A 16474-nucleotide genomic window follows, 5' to 3' on the forward strand; every position below is an offset into this window, starting at 1 on the left:
ACTCCTGAAACAACTTAATACCTCACAATTGTATAATGTACATTATCTCACCCTATCCTAACAGCAACTCTGAGTTAGATTGAACTGGTATGATTTGTTGTGGTAGGTAAGACCATGGCAGGAACTCAATGTCATTGTTAGCTAGTGGCAAGAGCCAGGACTGGGACCAGTCCTAGGCCTCTGGGTTTCTTCTCTATATCAGGCAGAAAAATATTTGCAGATGTTTAGACTTAGGAATCTGACCTCCCTTTCTGCTTAACTGTGCTGTCGTCTCCAAATTAGAACCTTGTGGTCAGCTGTAAAGCCCTGAAGATGGGGAAGTACTGCTTTCTCATGTAGAATTTCTGGGTATTTTTCTTATCTTTCTTCCTAATCCTTGTTGTTGAATTAAAGTTGTGGGGGCAAAAAGTGGATCTTTCTAGCAGGGTGACAATTTCTATAGCAGAGAGTGTTGTTTTTGTATGCCCTATGGTCGTAGAGTGGTGGTGGTAGTTTGGGCTTTTATTAGCAAAGAAGATTACAGGGTGGAGGCGGCCAGCGTGGTAAGCAGTGCAGGCCATTTTCTAACCCAGTAACTGGAAGAATCTCTTAATTTGTGTTCTCTCAGTGTGGAATGTCATTTTACATAGTGGATAAGAGCTATGTACAATTAACTATAAAATGAAAGAATGAGATGAAAAAGGAGCAGTTGGATCCTGGGGTTTGAACTCGGGTCCTGGGCTCAGTCTCAGGGTTTCTTGGCTTTTTTGTTTTTTTCCCCTCTCTCTAAGGCTAGCACTCTACTACCGTGACTTTTTGGTTGTTAATCAGAGATAAGAGTCTCAGGGAATTTCTTGCCCTTGATCTTTCTTGATCCTTAGGTCTCAGCCTCCTGAATAACTAGGATGAAGGGTATGTGCCGCCTGGCTAAGGAGACGATTTATTTTTGAAAAGACTACGAATACTTACAAAAGAAAAATCTTTGAGCAACCTGTTGGAAGAAATTCAGAATAGGAGTTGATAGCAATTGTGGGAGCCTAGAGCTGGTTAGGAGGGGTGACGGGGAGGGTAGCATTGGATTTAGGAATCAAATCAATTCAGGAGTTTATTGGGTACCTCTGGATATTCTTGCTTGCTAAGTACTGTGTACATGCCATGGCAAAGAGGCGCAGGCTTTTCTGTTTGGTGGGGCTCTGGGGAGCGTGGGAAAGAGAAGCTAAGCAAAAGGCTCAGCCTAGGCTAGTCCTCACATGTCCTCCCTACCAGGATTATTGCACTGGTTTCTCAATGTCTTTGTGGGCATGCTGGGACTGGGTTTTGAGGTTTCTGCCTTAAGGGTGGGAAGGAGGGGGAAGGGCATTCTGACAGCAAATTTTTTTTTTTTCTTTCCAATTTGGTTTTTGGAAACAGGAGATACTTGGGATTCTTATCCATCTCCTAATCCATTGTAGTTCTTTGTGGAATTACAAGTACAGAAACTCAGGCATGATAGTAGAACCATGTTTTTATTAAAACTATATCCAAGGGGAATGTGGCTTAGTGGCAGAGTGCTTGCCTAGCGCGAGTTGAAGCCTGGGGTTCCATTCCTCAGTACTACATACACAGAAAAAGCCGGAAGTGGCTCTGTGGCTCATGTGGTAGAGTGCTAGCCTTGAGCAAAAGCAGCTCAGGGACAGTGCCCAGGCCCTGAGTTCAAGCCCTAGGACTAGCAAAAACAAACTAGCAAGCAAGCAAAAAAAATAACACCTGTATCCAAGCCTGGTGCCCTTGGCCCATACCTGCAATCATAGCTTCCTTAGAAGCTGAGTCCTGGAACAGCAAGATTCAAAGCAAGCCTGGGTAGAAAATTTTGTGAGACTCCTTCTCTAATAAATAAGCAAAAAGCTGAACTGGAGGTGTGGCTCAAGTGGTAGTATACTAGCCATGAACCAGAAAGGCTTAGCAGAGCTCAAGATTTTGAGTACTAACTGAGCCCCAGTACTAACAAGAATAAATAAATGAATAAAAAATAAAAATATGGGGCTGGGAATATGGCCTAGTGGTGTTGTGCCAAGTCGCAAGACCACCACCAAGAAGACCACGGAGACTCAGACATTCCAAAATGCAATAGCAAGGCAAGACTTTATTCAAGCGGGGCCGGCCCCGGGCCTTGTCCTACCCACTGACACAGCGGAGGTTAGGAGGCAGCCTCGAGCTGCCCTTATACAGAACTTATAAAGGCAAAAGACAAAGTTACAGCAACCAGGTGTTTAAGCTAGCAAGATTATGGGTACAAATCTGATTGGCTCAGGGCTCGAGGCATTCTAGGGGCAGTTAGAGTTAAGCATTTCCAGTCGTTAGAGTTTTCAACCGGCTGGGCCCTAATAAGCTTGTCCTGGGTCTGCTCACAGGGCCTGCTTATCTCAGGTTCACATGGTAAAGTGGGATTCACGTGGTAAAGTGGGGCCTGACTTCAAAGTCTGGCACTTCATTGGCAAGAGTGCTTGCCTTGTATACATGAAGCCCTGGGTTAAATTCCCCAGCACCACATATATAGAAAATGGCCAGAAGTGGCGCTGTGGCTCAAGTGGCAGAGTGCTAGCCTTGAGCAAAAAGAAGCCAGGGACAGTGCTCAGGCCCTGAGTCCAAGGCCCAGGACTGGCAAAAAAACAACAAAAAATAAAAATATGTACATAAGCCTATACCCAAAGGTCAAATATCTGTACACAGTGAAGTTTAAAGAGCATTTGTCACATTAAGCAATTCCAAGTCATATCTGCCTTTTACTCCTAATACTTCCCCTCCCTCCTCTATATTTATACATTGGGTATATTTTATTTTCCTCTCATTCCCATTTTTTCCTTCAAATATTTCTGCAGCTCTCTCCTTCCTGCTTCCTCCTTGCTGTGGTGGCTGGGATACTTCTTCCATGATTTTTCTGAATCTAGACTGGGCTGGTCTCTGTGTTAAACCAATCAATTACGACCCTTCTTTTAACAGGTGTGTATGGAAATATGTTTATTAAGCATAAAAAAATTTAAGTGCCTTTTTTTCTTCAGGGATCGATAAAAGGGTGGGGAGTAGGGGAGATTTATTTCCTAGCTTGCCTTTCAACTGAATATATTTTGAACTGATTATGAAGTTTCCTAGAGTTTATAAAAGTGAAAGCCCCTGAAGTCCAATATTGTAAGATCATCATGCTTATGTATTTATTAGCCACGGGCTATTTAAATAAGGACTGGAGGAGCTCTTTGTTCCTGTGTAAGCATTTTATTTTATCTTAAATACTATAAACTGTCTAGATACATGGATACTTTGAGTTGGAACATGTAAAAGGGGAGTCTATTTAGAGCTTTTTGCAGAATTGTAATAAGAGAGATAGGAAGTTCTAGCCATTGATGTGTACAGGATGGGAACTGAACTACTTTTTAGTTTCAGAGTTTGAGCATGTTTAGAGTTTGAGTTCTCTGTTCCCAAGAGCTAAAACTCTCTGCAAATATCCCTTTGTACACATAGAGTATTTTGTGATCACTATCATGTCTCAATCAAGACATGCATTTTGCTCTTATATTGTATATATTATTCTACAAAGTAGAAAGACCCCTCTTTATAAATGTATTAAACGTGGGAGTCTTAATTTTATCTTCTACCTTTGATGGTAGATGATTAGTTTTACCATTTTTCTCAATTGGCATTTTAGTTGAACATGAATTTAGTCTTACTTTGCCACTTCAGCAGTTTCAATGTTGAGATTTGGGGAGAGGTTAAGAATCACCTGTATTGCCCACAACGTTATCTCTCAGAGTGGCTTATTGCTGGCAGGAGAGCCAGTGCCTGTTGGTATCATGGAGTTACAACTTTGAATCAATTGATGCCAGCAAAAATTTTCCAGGAAAAGAGAAACTAACTTTAATCTCACATCATGAGTACAGTCCCACTGTCCCTGTCCTACCAACGAGGTAGGGATTTGGAGCCAGTGGTCCCATCCCTTTCCTTCCCCTGGATTTGGAGGGGAGCGGAGGGGGGTGGGCATAGGAGGTCCCTGCTTGAGCAGACACTGGTGGTGGGCTCCTAGCTTGGTGGTGGCTTGCTTTCTGCACCGCAGTGAAACCACAAGAGGGCGTCTTTGGCTCTGGGATTAATAATTCATCTGTCTTCTCTGACCTGTGATCTTTTCTCTCCCCCCTCTCTCTCACCCTCCCGATAGTGTGAAGTGAGGGGGACCTTCTCCCTCCTTCCTCCTCCCTCTGTGATCCACCTTCCTTTTTACCCTGCCCTGCGGCGGCTCTGCCCCTTACCTTCATGGACGACTCAGAGGTGGAGTCGACCGCCAGCATCTTGGCCTCTGTGAAGGAACAAGAGGCCCAGTTTGAGAAGCTGACCCGGGCGCTGGAGGAGGAACGGCGCCACGTCTCGGCGCAGCTGGAACGCGTCCGGGTCCCACCACAAGATGCCAACCCACTCATGGCCAACGGCACCCTCACCCGCCGGCATCAGGTAACCCCTCTCTCCATCAGACCTGCAGGTAGGACTTTGGCATGGTCACAGAGAGGCTCTGATCCTTGGGCAGCTACTCCCCTCTTGCTGATGGCAGGGATGACGCCTACTGATGAGGCATTGGGATGGTTGCGGCTGTGCTCAGTTGGGCAGACTTGAGAGGCGCTCATTTGACCTCCTGTTTGGATAGAGTGGGCTTTTTGGATTGGGATGCAGTCTAGTAATGGGTAGATAGTGTCGTTTGGAACTGTACTCAAGTTACTTCTGTTTTCTCCGAATTATGCTTTTTTTTGGTATCAAGAGCTTAGTAGATGTCTACTTAGTGGTTGGGGAAGTTGGGCGTTTTGTGCTCCTAGCTCTGGTTCAGTCTCCCTCTGGCAACAGTCTGTTCCCAAAAGGCATTACAGTGTCCATAAATTGTGTATTCCTGTTTCTTACTGTCCTTGTGTGCTCTTTTTGTTGGCTGCATAAGTCATGTCGTGGAGGGAGGGGGTCATTGTTAATTCTGTTGGTTAGAATCGGGGAGGGTGCATTATGCTGCTGTTTAACCCAAATAACCACAGGAGCCAGTGGTCTATGGTTTGGCCCACTCTGAGAAGTGACTTAGGAGTGTTGGTGTTAGAAAGGAGAAGTATCCGCAGTTTCCTGTGTTTTATTGAGTCTGACTGCTGTGATGTAATCTGTGTGTGCGTTTTTAAAAAATCAACATGTACATCTGTGTGTGTGTATGCATCTGCACGTGTGTTAGGCATTGCTTGATAGGCTGCATTTTAAGAGATCTTTCTGAATGGGAACCAGAACAGTGCCTCTACCCTTTTCTTGATTACTTAATTACCTAATAAATTAATTAGTATATTTTTTCTAGGGGGATTTGAATTTGGGGCATTGCATATTCTAGTCCCAGGTTTCAGTTCTTTCTTTCTGTGTATCTATGTACCTATGTATGTACCTACCAGCCTATCTATTTTTTGTGCCAGTCCTGGGGCTTGAATTCAGGGCCTGGGTGCTGTCTTTGGGCTCCCCTCCCCCCCTTTAAGGCTAGCACTCTACCACTTGAGCCATAGCTACACTTATGCCTTTTTTTGGTAGTTAGCGGGGCTTTCCTGCCAGTTCTGTCTTTGAACTATGACCTTTGAAGTAGCTAGGATTATAGGCGTGAGCCACTGACACCCAACTTTCTATTTAATTCTTTTTTTTTTGGCCAGTCCTGGGCTTTGGACTCAGGGCCTGAGCACTGTCCCTGGCTTCTTTTTGCTCAAGGCTAGCACTCTGCCACCTGAGCCACAGTGCCCCTGCTGGCCGTTTTCCATATATGTGGTGCTGGGGAATCGAACCGAGAGCTTCATGTGTAGGAGGCAAGCGCTCTTGCCACTAGGCCATATTCCCAGCCCTCTATTTAATTCTTAAAAAAATAGTAATAGTTGGGAATGGGACTTAGGGCCTATGCATGTTAGGTAAGTGTTCTGTCACTAATGTTACATTCATAGACCTTTAAATTTTTATTATTTAAATTTTACGATAATGATGATCCCTCATTCTGAGAAATTTTGTAGTTGACTGAGAAGACAGAATTCTAACCTGGGATATTCAGGAATTTGAAAGAGGCTGTACCTTCGTATGATTCCTGCAAATTAATTAATTCGAGTCTATCTCAATCTGTGGTCTAGACTGACCTGGAACTCATGATCTCTTGTTTGAAGCCTCTCCCAAGTTCTGGGGTTTCAGGCATGTACCACCATGCAAAGCTTTTTTTTTTAAAAAAATAATGTTTTATAGGAGCTAGAGTAGAGATTGAGGGATGGGATAGAAGTGGTGGGGAATTCCAGGTTTTAGTTATTGATTTCTCTCAGTCTCTTATTTTAAACTTCTGCTAAGCAATGAAACCACACCCTTCCTTCTTCCTGAAATTAATGTTTCGCTTCTTGTCCTTCTAGCATTTGCTCTGTATATAAAGGAGTGGGAAAGGGAAGACTCTCGCGGGGTGGTTGGATCTCACTGCACTCTGTTTAAAGAGGAACAGAGAAACTTATTTTTATATAGTATGTCATTAGGTTATTTCCTGCTGCTTAAGACAGAAGGACCTAAAAATGACATTTTGAAATATGTTCTGTGGCTTTGATTTGATGATAAAGATGCTGAGACTTTTCTTGAGGGGAATTGCTATGTCTGTTTTCTTCAGACTTGGAGAGGAAGACTTCTCTCTGGATTTTAAAAAATAAAACTGCTTGGAATGGGTGTTTCCCATTGGTAGCAGAGCATCAAGATTCATGGAACAGTAAAGAAGATTTTTGGATACTCCCAATTCCCCCAACTTAAGTCTTTCCAACTTTCCTTATATTATTAGGGCTTTCCCAAAAGAAACTTAGCTGAATCTCTGCTATTTATTCAGAAAGTAAAATTTGAATGCCTGTTATGTGCCAGGCACAGCTCAAGGCACCAAGGATATTTCCTTAAGCAAAACTACGAAACCAAGAATAATCCCTGTGTTCATGAGTCTTAGGTTCTTCTATCCCAGGCACCCAGCCTCATAGAATCCCAGGCTTGATTTCAAAATTGAGTGAAGTGCTAAGACTAAGGGGCAGTGTGGTTCTTTTATAAGTACTGACACTAAGGCTTCAGGCCCCAATATCTCATTTAAAAAAAAAAACATTTATGTTTGATAGAGCAGAGGAAGGCCACAAAATGAATTGTCTTCTTGTGGGCTGTGTTTCAGAACGGCCGGTTTGTGGGCGATGCTGACCTTGAGAGACAGAAATTTTCAGATTTGAAACTCAACGGACCCCAGGTAATTCTTTTGGCTCAAGGCCTGGGTTGCTTCATTCATGGAAAAGAAAAAAGGTAGTGCTCCAAAATATGGCCTGTGTATGTGTGTGTGTGTGTGTGTGTGTGTGTGTGTGTGTGCACTCATGCATGCATACGTGCACATATGCAGGTACTGAAGCTTGAACTCAGGGCCTTGTGCCTTCATTCAGCTTTTTGTTGTTTCTTGTTGTTTTTTTTTTTTGACCTGGGATGATGCTCTACCACTTGAGCTGTTCCTCTATTTCCTGATTTTTTTTAACATTTTAATTGGAGATACAGTCTCTCAAATTTGTCTCTCCAAGCTGGTTTCCGAATAGAAGTTCTTAGATCTCAGCCTCCTGAGTAGTTAGGATTATAGATGTGAGCCACCAGAACTGGCATATGTATCTTTTATATTGAAATACATTTTAATGACCATTGGTCTTTTTTTTTTTGCCAGTCCTGGGGCTGGAACTCAGGGCCTGGCTTCTTTTTGCTTAAGGCTAGCACTCTACCACTTGAGCCACGGTGCCACTTCTGGATTTTTCTGTATATATGGCGCTGAGGAATTGAACCCAGGGCTTTATGTATACGAAGGAAGCACTCTACCACTAAGCCATATTCCCAGCCTCACCATTCTTCTTTATCATTGCCTTTTATCTCTTTCCTCCATTGATCCTCAAGTACTTTTTTGTGGTGGGCTTGTTTCTACTTGGCAGAAAACGACCCCAAATCTGGCTGAGCAGTATCTGTAACATAACATAGAGCCAATCAGAAAATTAACTGTTTGGGGGACTTTATTGTTTACCTTAAAATATCTTTTCAGGTAAGCTGCTCAACCCCTCCCCCCCCCCCCCCCCCCCCCCCCCCCCCCCCCGTCTTGGGGTTTGAACTCAGGCCCTTGTATACTTGTTATGCAGATGTTTTACCACTTGATCCATGTTCTCAGTATAAGTTAACCTTTTGAAGGACCATTCAGATACCACTCAGGTGACCAGAAGTAGGAAGTTTAATGTGCTATCTCTGTCAATGTAGCTAGAGTTAACTTGATTCATGCTTGTTAAAGTGACTAAAACTGGGCAAGTTCTCCTGTACAAGTTCAAAATGCGCCAGTGTCAAAATCTTGAGGCTTGTAGAAGATGCATGAAGAGTCACTGTCTCCAGGGGCACCAGTGCTTCTTATTAGCATGGGTCATCGATACATTCTTGTTTCTCTTACAGGATCACAGTCACCTTCTGTATAGCACCATCCCTAGGATGCAGGAGCCAGGGCAGATTGTGGAGACCTACACGGAGGAAGACCCGGAGGGAGCCATGTCTGTTGTCTCTGTGGAGACTTCAGATGATGGGACTACTCGTCGCACAGAGACCACAGTAAGCTGAGATTGCACGAAGTGTTACAGTAACAGAAGAGACCCCCGTGGTCTCTCTTAAGGGAGAGGTTAAGCACTTAGGTGGGTGAAGGGTGACTGATCAGTACTAATGCCGTCATTTCTGGCCAAACAGAAAAGAAGATAAAAGAGATAGAGGAAAATGCCATGGAATGAGGAAGGGAGCGGGTATATTTAGCTGTGGAGTAACTTCCTGTAGAGGCACAGTTGCCGCCAGGGCAGTTTTCCTTCCAGTGACTCCTAAAGGATAGGAAAGAAAGGTTGATGATAGAAAATAATATATTTCTCGGTAAATTGACAGAGGGAGAGTCTTTCCTTAGTGTGGTCTGTCTTCTTTTCCTCATTCTTAAATAAAGGTCAAGAAAGTAGTGAAGACTGTGACAACTCGGACCGTCCAGCCAGTCCCTATGGGACCAGACGGCCTGCCTGTGGATGCCTCGGCAGTTTCCAACAACTACATCCAGACTCTGGGTCGTGACTTCCGCAAGAATGGCAATGGGGGACCAGGTCCCTATGTGGGGCAAGCAGGCACTGCTACCCTTCCAAGAAACTTCCACTACCCTCCTGACGGATACAGCCGCCACTACGAAGATGGTTATCCCGGTGGCAGTGACAACTATGGCAGTCTGTCCCGGGTGACCCGCATTGAAGAGCGGTATAGGCCCAGCATGGAGGGCTACCGGGCCCCCAGCAGACAGGATGTCTATGGGCCCCAGCCCCAGGTTCGGGTAGGCGGGAGCAGCGTGGATCTACATCGCTTTCATCCAGAGCCCTATGGGCTAGAAGATGACCAGCGTAGCATGGCCTATGATGACCTGGATTATGGCATGATGTCTGATTATGGCACCGCCCGTCGGACGGGGACACCCTCTGACCCTCGTCGACGCCTCAGGTAGGCAAGACTAGGGGAAGGCTAGGTCCTGTCCAAGACAGGAGTAGCTTTTCTTTCTCTTTCTCAGATCTCAGGATCATGGCTTTCCTTTTTTTCCTTTCATGCCCCTTCCTCTCTCTGCTTTTCCCTTTTCTGACTTGCTAAATTGTCTTTTAAAAAAATTGTGGTAATCATATTTTAATTGTAGAAAGTGACTCGTGATGGTTATCGTTCTATGTCCTAAAGAATGGACTTTGGTTGCATGTCATGGTTTCTGTAGTGTGGTTAAGATATGGCCTCCTCTTGGGGGGTGTGAGGTGTGTAAGGAGCTGCATACAGAGGCACTTGGAGCCTCTGAATTTGTTGCTGGGAATTTCTTCAGCTTCAGTTTGGTCTTAGGAACAGAGTTGAGATTATTAGGCTTTCAGAGCCAGAAAGGATACTTTAAGCAATATTTAAGATGCATTTTTGTGTTTTCCTAAACTTCAATGGTAAAACAGTAAAAATACCCTTAACCTCACAAAGCCCTGATACTTTGTGTCTTACATTTGGTTACAAGGAAATGAAGATGACTTCTTAAAGGGTATTATATACATTAGCAACACTCCCAAAGGTGTGCCTACTGTGACTTTACTTTTCCTCCTGGGATTCTTTGATGCTGTAAAAATGAAATGATTGTGCGTGCGTGCGAGCGTGCTTGTGCGTGCGCGTGTGCACGCACGCTGGTCCTGGGGCTTGAACTGAGGGTTTGGTTACTGTCCCTGAGATTTTTCTTTTGCTTTTCCTAACTCTCCCACTTGAGCCACAGTTGCACTTCTGGCTTATTAGTGGTTAATTGGAGATACTAGTCTCCTAGACTTTCCTGCCCTGTGTGGCTTCACATTTTCATCCTCAGATCTCTGCTTTCTGAGTAGCTGCTAGTCTGAGTGGTTGGAATTTAGACTAGTGGGGTGGTTTTTCTGGTTGCCTTGAGAAGATGCTTTAATCAGCAAGCATTTTCCAAACTCTTATTTTAGGCTTTGTTGGCTATATATTATCATCTTTGTCATGTTATTTTATCTTTTATTTTATTTTATTTTATTTTGGCCAGTCCTGGGCCTTGGACTCAGGGCCTGAGCACTGTCCCTGGCTTCTTCCCACTCAAGGCTAGCACTCTGCCACCTGAGCCACAGCGCCCCTTCTGGCCGTTTTACATATATGTGGTGCTGGGGAATCGAACCGAGAGCTTCATGTGTAGGAGGCAAGCACTCTTGCCACTAGGCCATATTCCCAGCCCTTATCTTTTTTTTTTTTGCTCGTCCTGGGGGCCTTTACTCAGGGCCTGGGCTCTGTCTCTGAGGATCTCTATGCTCAAGGCTAGCGCTCTATCACTTGAGCCACAGCACCACTTCCTGCTTTTTCTGTTTATGTGGTACTGCGAAATCGAACCCAGGGCTTCATGCATGCTAGGCGAGCACTCTACCACTAAGCCACATTCCCAGCCCAATTGTATCTTTTACACATGAAAACTATTCTTCTGACATTGTAAGCAGGTTTGGCCTATGGCTGCTAACTCTGCTTTAGAACAAGTCAGTGTTTTGCTGGCAAAGTGAGGTTGTAAGAAATAAGGTTATTTATGGTTGTGTTGATGGTAGGGGTATCCTGGATTTCTCTGTGTGAGGTCATGACCTCCTTTATGAAATTACGTAGTATTGGCTCATAGTGAACTGAACTGGGGCAGGGGTAGAGGCCCCATTGCCTCAACCTGAGTCAGATGTCTGGGTTAGCTAATCCAGCTCCCAGGTGACTCACCTTTTATTCCTGGAGGGGCAGCCTGGAGCAGTGGTAGATAACAGCTATCTTTGAAGCCACTCGGGATGGATGGCTCACTCTTGTGCAAGTCTGCCTTTTCTGACTTCCTCCTCAGCAAAGAGTTATTGAACTCAGTGGGTGTGGATGGCCTGGCCCTTCTGCTGTCACTAAGTGTCTCAGTTGACATAGTGGGGGTTTGAGGCCTGGTACTTGGGCTTGTTCCAGGGTGGCTCTGGACTTGGAAACCTGCTCAACTAGCAAGAACATTTGCTACTTCCTGTTCCAGGCCTGGGAGAGTAATACAAGGTCAAACTTTAAACAGTGAAGTGGTGGTTTATTCAAAGCACTGAACTTAGAAAACTGAGTTCTAGCAGTGTTCTGTACTAGCTGCATAGCCTCAAGCAAGTAAAAAAAGGCTTTGATCTTCAGTCTGTAAGAGAAGGAAATACAAGATAGATCTCCCAAAGTGGCTGAAATCTAGTTATGGTAATTATTTTTGTAATTGCTTATCTTCTTCTTCTTCTTCTTTTTTTTTTTTTTTTGGTGGGGCTTGAACTCGGGGCCTGGCCACTGTCCCTGAGCTGTTTTGTTCATGGCTAGAGCGCTACCACTTTGAGCCACAGGTTTTTGAGTAATTGGAGATTAGAGTCTCATAGACATTCCTGCCCAGGCTGGCTTTGAATGGTGTTCAGAACTCAGCCTCCTAAATAGCTAGGATTACAAGTGTGAGCCACCATCAGCACTTGTAATTGCCTTTTGTCCTCCCCTCCCTTCCTTCCTTCCTCCCTCCTTCCCCTCCCTCCCTCTTTTTTTTTTTTTTTCTTTTTAAACTAAGGGCCTGGGCACTGTCCCTGAGCTTCTTTTGCCTCAAGGCTGGCCCTCTACCACTCGATCACAGCACCACTTCCACCTTTTTCTGTATGTGGTGCTGAGGAATGGAACCCAGGGCTTCATGCATGGTAGGCAATCACTCTACCACTAAGCCACATTCCTAGCCCTGTAACTGCTTATCTTAAAATAACAAAAAAGGCAAACTGTGTTCCATACAGACTAACTCGAAGCACTTAGGAAAAGGCACTGTGAACATTTTGGTGCACATACTTTGAGTACTTTTGTATACCCTATCTCCTTCCCCTAGTAAAATGAACATCTTGTTCTCTAAGTGTTTAGTTGTATAACCTGTTCATTTTGTACAATAAAATAGTGGGGTTTTTTTTGTAAACTAAATAATTTGTTCCACTGAATACCTGTTGAGTGGTCCACATTGCTACCTGCGAGGCAGGTTTCCTGTTCAGGTTCACCTTAAAGCTTTAGTGACAATGGGAGTGGTTTCATGGGACAAACAATGGTCTTATTTGGAGAGTTCTACACAATGGACTCTCCTCTCCCGGAGCCACTGGGTGAGATGAGCTCATAGATAATGGGTGGCTTCCTTCCTGGTGGTTATGAATAAATAACACAGACTCCCCCTCTAGTGGTTGTTGGTAGTACTGGAAAAAATTAAAAAAAATTCTCCCATTAGACTTTTCTTTCAATTGCTTTATCTCTGTTCCTGGTGGCGAGGCACTCAAAATGTTATGTTGGAACCCATTCTCAAACATGTCTGCTGAGTTTAGATCAAACCAGGCAAAACATCATCTCAGCCAGTAAGCTAGGTATGGGTGCATATCTACGATTCCAGCTATGGAGAAGGCTGTAGGCAGGTGTATTATAATCTGGGGTTCAGCCCTGAGCAAAAATTTGAAGGCCCTGCCTGAAAAATAAGTATAAAGCAAGAAAGGGCTTAGGGATGGGAGTTGTGGCTCTAGTGGAAGGGTGCAAGCACGAAACCCTGAGTTCAAATCCCAGTACCATTACACTGGGACAGGGGGGTCCTTTCCTTTTTGTTGCTTTCTTTTGTTTTTTGAGACAGGGCTATGTAGCTCATGCAAGCTGTCACCTTGATAGTTTTGTGTTAGCCTCCCAGAGGTGGGATTTTTAGGCATGTACCACCACACCCTACTCAGTTCCTCTTATATAATTCAAAAATAGGGTAAGGAGAAGCTAAGATAATGAGATATGTTTAAGGGTCTTTCTTATTCCACCAGCTGTTTCCTGTGTGTACATGCCTCATTTCCTGGTTAGCTAAAGACTTATAAGAACTGTTCCCAGGCTTTGTTTGCTGACTTCTGGGACACTGAGTCAGTTGCCTTGGTTAAACTCTGCTGTCTGAGGGTTTATTTTACTCTCTGTCTAGAGAAGTTAATAGTAGTCAAGTGTCATTCAAATAAGTGCTAAGGAGTCAGAATTTGGTTCGCTTTCGGGATTAACTTCTCTGGATACCTGTTACTTTGGAAGCCAGCAAACTTTTCAGGAAAAAAAAGTTGTTTTAATCTAATTGCAATGCTGTTAAAATTATTAAAATTGACCAGTATATTATGCATTCAGAGGAGAGGTAGGACCATGTACTAGAGAAGATGAAGAAATAAACGAAAGGATACAAGAAGCAGGATTTAATTTAACTGCTTGGTTCTTCCAAAACTTTGCAGGAGCTATGAAGATATGATTGGCGAAGAGGTGCCATCGGACCAGTACTATTGGGCCCCTCTGGCCCAACATGAACGGGGAAGTTTAGCAAGCTTAGATAGCCTGCGCAAGGGAGGACCTCCACCTCCCAACTGGAGACAGCCTGAGCTTCCAGAGGTGATCGCCATGCTAGGGTTCCGCCTGGATGCTGTCAAGTCCAACGCAGCTGCCTACCTGCAGCACTTATGCTATCGCAATGATAAGGTGAAGACTGACGTGCGGAAGCTCAAGGGGATCCCGGTACTGGTGGGATTGTTAGACCACCCCAAAAAGGAAGTGCACCTTGGAGCCTGCGGAGCCCTCAAGAATATCTCTTTTGGACGTGACCAAGATAACAAGATTGCCATAAAAAACTGTGATGGTGTACCTGCCCTTGTGCGATTGCTTAGAAAGGCTCGTGATATGGACCTTACGGAAGTTATTACTGGTGAGTTCTGGACCAGAGGCTGTTGCCAGATTAGACTCCCTGTTACTCCCCAAAGAAGTTGAGAGCCCTAGGGGTTTCCAGACTTTAACTTTTAATTATAGGTTTTAAACTGGTGACCTGTGGGGTAAAGCCATCTCATAGTTTTGTTTGGATAATACAAGTCTTTTGAAGTGTTTATTGCTAATGTTTAAAATTCAGAAGATATTACTAAAAATTCTAGATTATTGGCTTCCATTGAAAATGAGGAAGAGCTGGTGAAGATGATTTGTTGCACTCTGTCGGTGTTTGGTCTGATCTGATTTGGGGGCCAAGCCTGTATTCCCCAGCTTGTCATAATCATCAATATGTTCTGTTATTTCTGAGAAACTGCTATCATAAATAAAGTTGTTTACCCAACATGGAAGCTGCTAGTACTTATAATCTTGTGATTCCTTTTAAATGTCTGCCTGTCCCAACTAAACTGCCTGGCTCATCTAGACATTTGAGGTTGTAGTCCTTATTTACAATGATAGGTTTCCAGATTGTGATCCACTAATATGAGTTGAACACAGTTCTTTGGGTCACAGTGACCATTCCAAGAGATAGAAAGGAAAAGATAGTAATAGACCATTGCTTCTTACTTGGGAGAGATTTCTACCCTCTCTCCCATTTTAGTTATCCTAACTTGGGTTGGGGGAAGAGAATACTGTTAGTATCCAATGAATAAATTATGTGGCCCAAAGTGACCATGGTACTAAGATGGAGAAAGTGGTATAAATGGGTCAGAGAGCATTGCTTATAACATGTATTGTTTTTTTCTAAAAGTTTATTTTATTGAGCTATAACATAAAATATGTATTTTTATCATGGGTCATAAACAAAGCTTAAATAATGCTACATGATGTTTAGTCCTTGGGGAAGACAGAGAAATGATGGAGTGGGTTGTTCTTTTTGACATTCTTGGGTGCTGGAGAGCTAGCTGATTAATTGTGTCTGCCAGGAACCCTGTGGAATCTCTCATCCCACGACTCGATCAAAATGGAGATTGTGGACCATGCACTGCACGCCTTGACTGATGAAGTGATCATTCCGCATTCTGGATGGGAAAGGGAACCTAATGAAGATTGTAAGCCACGCCATATTGAGTGGGAATCTGTGCTCACCAACACAGCTGGCTGCCTTAGGTAAATGAAGGGGCTTTGGGAATATAAGGACTGATATTTTGAGAACTAATAGAATTTTTTTTAAAGGAAACTTAAGTCAGGTGCCAGTGGCTCATGTCTGTAATCCTAGCTACTTAGGAGGCTGAGCTGTGAGGGTCATGGTTTGAAGCCAGCCCAGGCAGGCAAAGCACGTGAGACTGTTATCTCCAGTTAGTCACCAAAAAGCCAGAAGTAGAGTTGTGCCTCAAGTGATAGAGTGAAAAATAAACTAAGGGACAGGAGTGCCCAGGCCCTGAGTTCAAGCCCCAGTAGCAGCGCGTACACAAAGAAGTAAAAATAAACAAACAACAAAAAACCCCCAAACCTTTTCTTTTCTTCTTCTCCTTGGGTTTGAGTTTAAAACCCAGGGCATCGCATGTGCTTGGCAAGTGCTCTTCCACTGAGTGAATCCCAGGCTTGGTGTACATTATTAACCAGGGTTGATATGCTTAACCCATTCCATGGGGGTATACAAGTTCAGAAGCCAGACTGTCAGTCAATTTTCTCTCCACTGTAATGTCTTGCTTCTAGTAATAGGCACTCATTATAGTGTATACAAAAGGTATTGAGGAGGCTTGTGGATGTTGAAGGTTATTTAAGAGAGCTTTTCTGGTTTTCAGTCATCTTAAGTACCTCTTGGTTTCCCCTTAGGAATGTAAGCTCAGAGAGGAGTGAAGCTCGCAGGAAACTTCGGGAATGTGATGGTTTAGTCGATGCCCTCATTTTCATTGTGCAGGCTGAGATTGGGCAGAAGGATTCAGACAGCAAGGTAGGTTAATGAGTCAGTGAATTCCATTCACTGCATCTCCAAGGTACGGTAGTGCAGACATACCACCTCAGGCTATCAAATTATGTAAAAACGTTACTCCAGTCCTTTCTTCCTAAAGGGAACATTCAACTTAGAAATAGTTTTCTCCAAAATTTCTTTTATATATGTATATATTAAAGGTACTTAGAAAACATCCCCCCCGCCCCCCCAAGGTTGTACACTTTTCTAAGCAGTAAAAACCAT

At 43.9% G+C, this 16474-nt stretch overlaps 1 protein-coding gene across 11 annotated transcripts in view; it reads left to right on the forward strand.

The window, feature by feature from the left end:
- Positions 1–16474, forward strand: part of Ctnnd1 (catenin delta 1) — a 54733-nt gene that overhangs the window by 24820 nt on the left and 13439 nt on the right. For 6 of the 11 annotated variants that reach the window (XM_048359979.1, XM_048359971.1, XM_048359973.1 and 3 more), the window contains 8 exons: positions 2838–2958; positions 4166–4455; positions 7169–7240; positions 8458–8610; positions 8984–9519; positions 13818–14281; positions 15261–15444; positions 16114–16231. In XM_048359979.1, coding sequence (XP_048215936.1) covers positions 4261–4455; positions 7169–7240; positions 8458–8610; positions 8984–9519; positions 13818–14281; positions 15261–15444; positions 16114–16231 — 1722 coding nt within the window. In that variant the 5' untranslated portion in view covers positions 2838–2958; positions 4166–4260. The remainder of the gene's footprint in view (positions 1–2837; positions 2959–4165; positions 4456–7168; positions 7241–8457; positions 8611–8983; positions 9520–13817; positions 14282–15260; positions 15445–16113; positions 16232–16474) is intronic. The other 5 variants (XM_048359974.1, XM_048359975.1, XM_048359981.1 and 2 more) reach the window with 3 other exon arrangements.

Source organism: Perognathus longimembris, chromosome 13, assembly GCF_023159225.1.
Source record: "Perognathus longimembris pacificus isolate PPM17 chromosome 13, ASM2315922v1, whole genome shotgun sequence".
In the NCBI taxonomy this organism is placed as follows: Eukaryota; Metazoa; Chordata; class Mammalia; order Rodentia; family Heteromyidae; genus Perognathus; species Perognathus longimembris.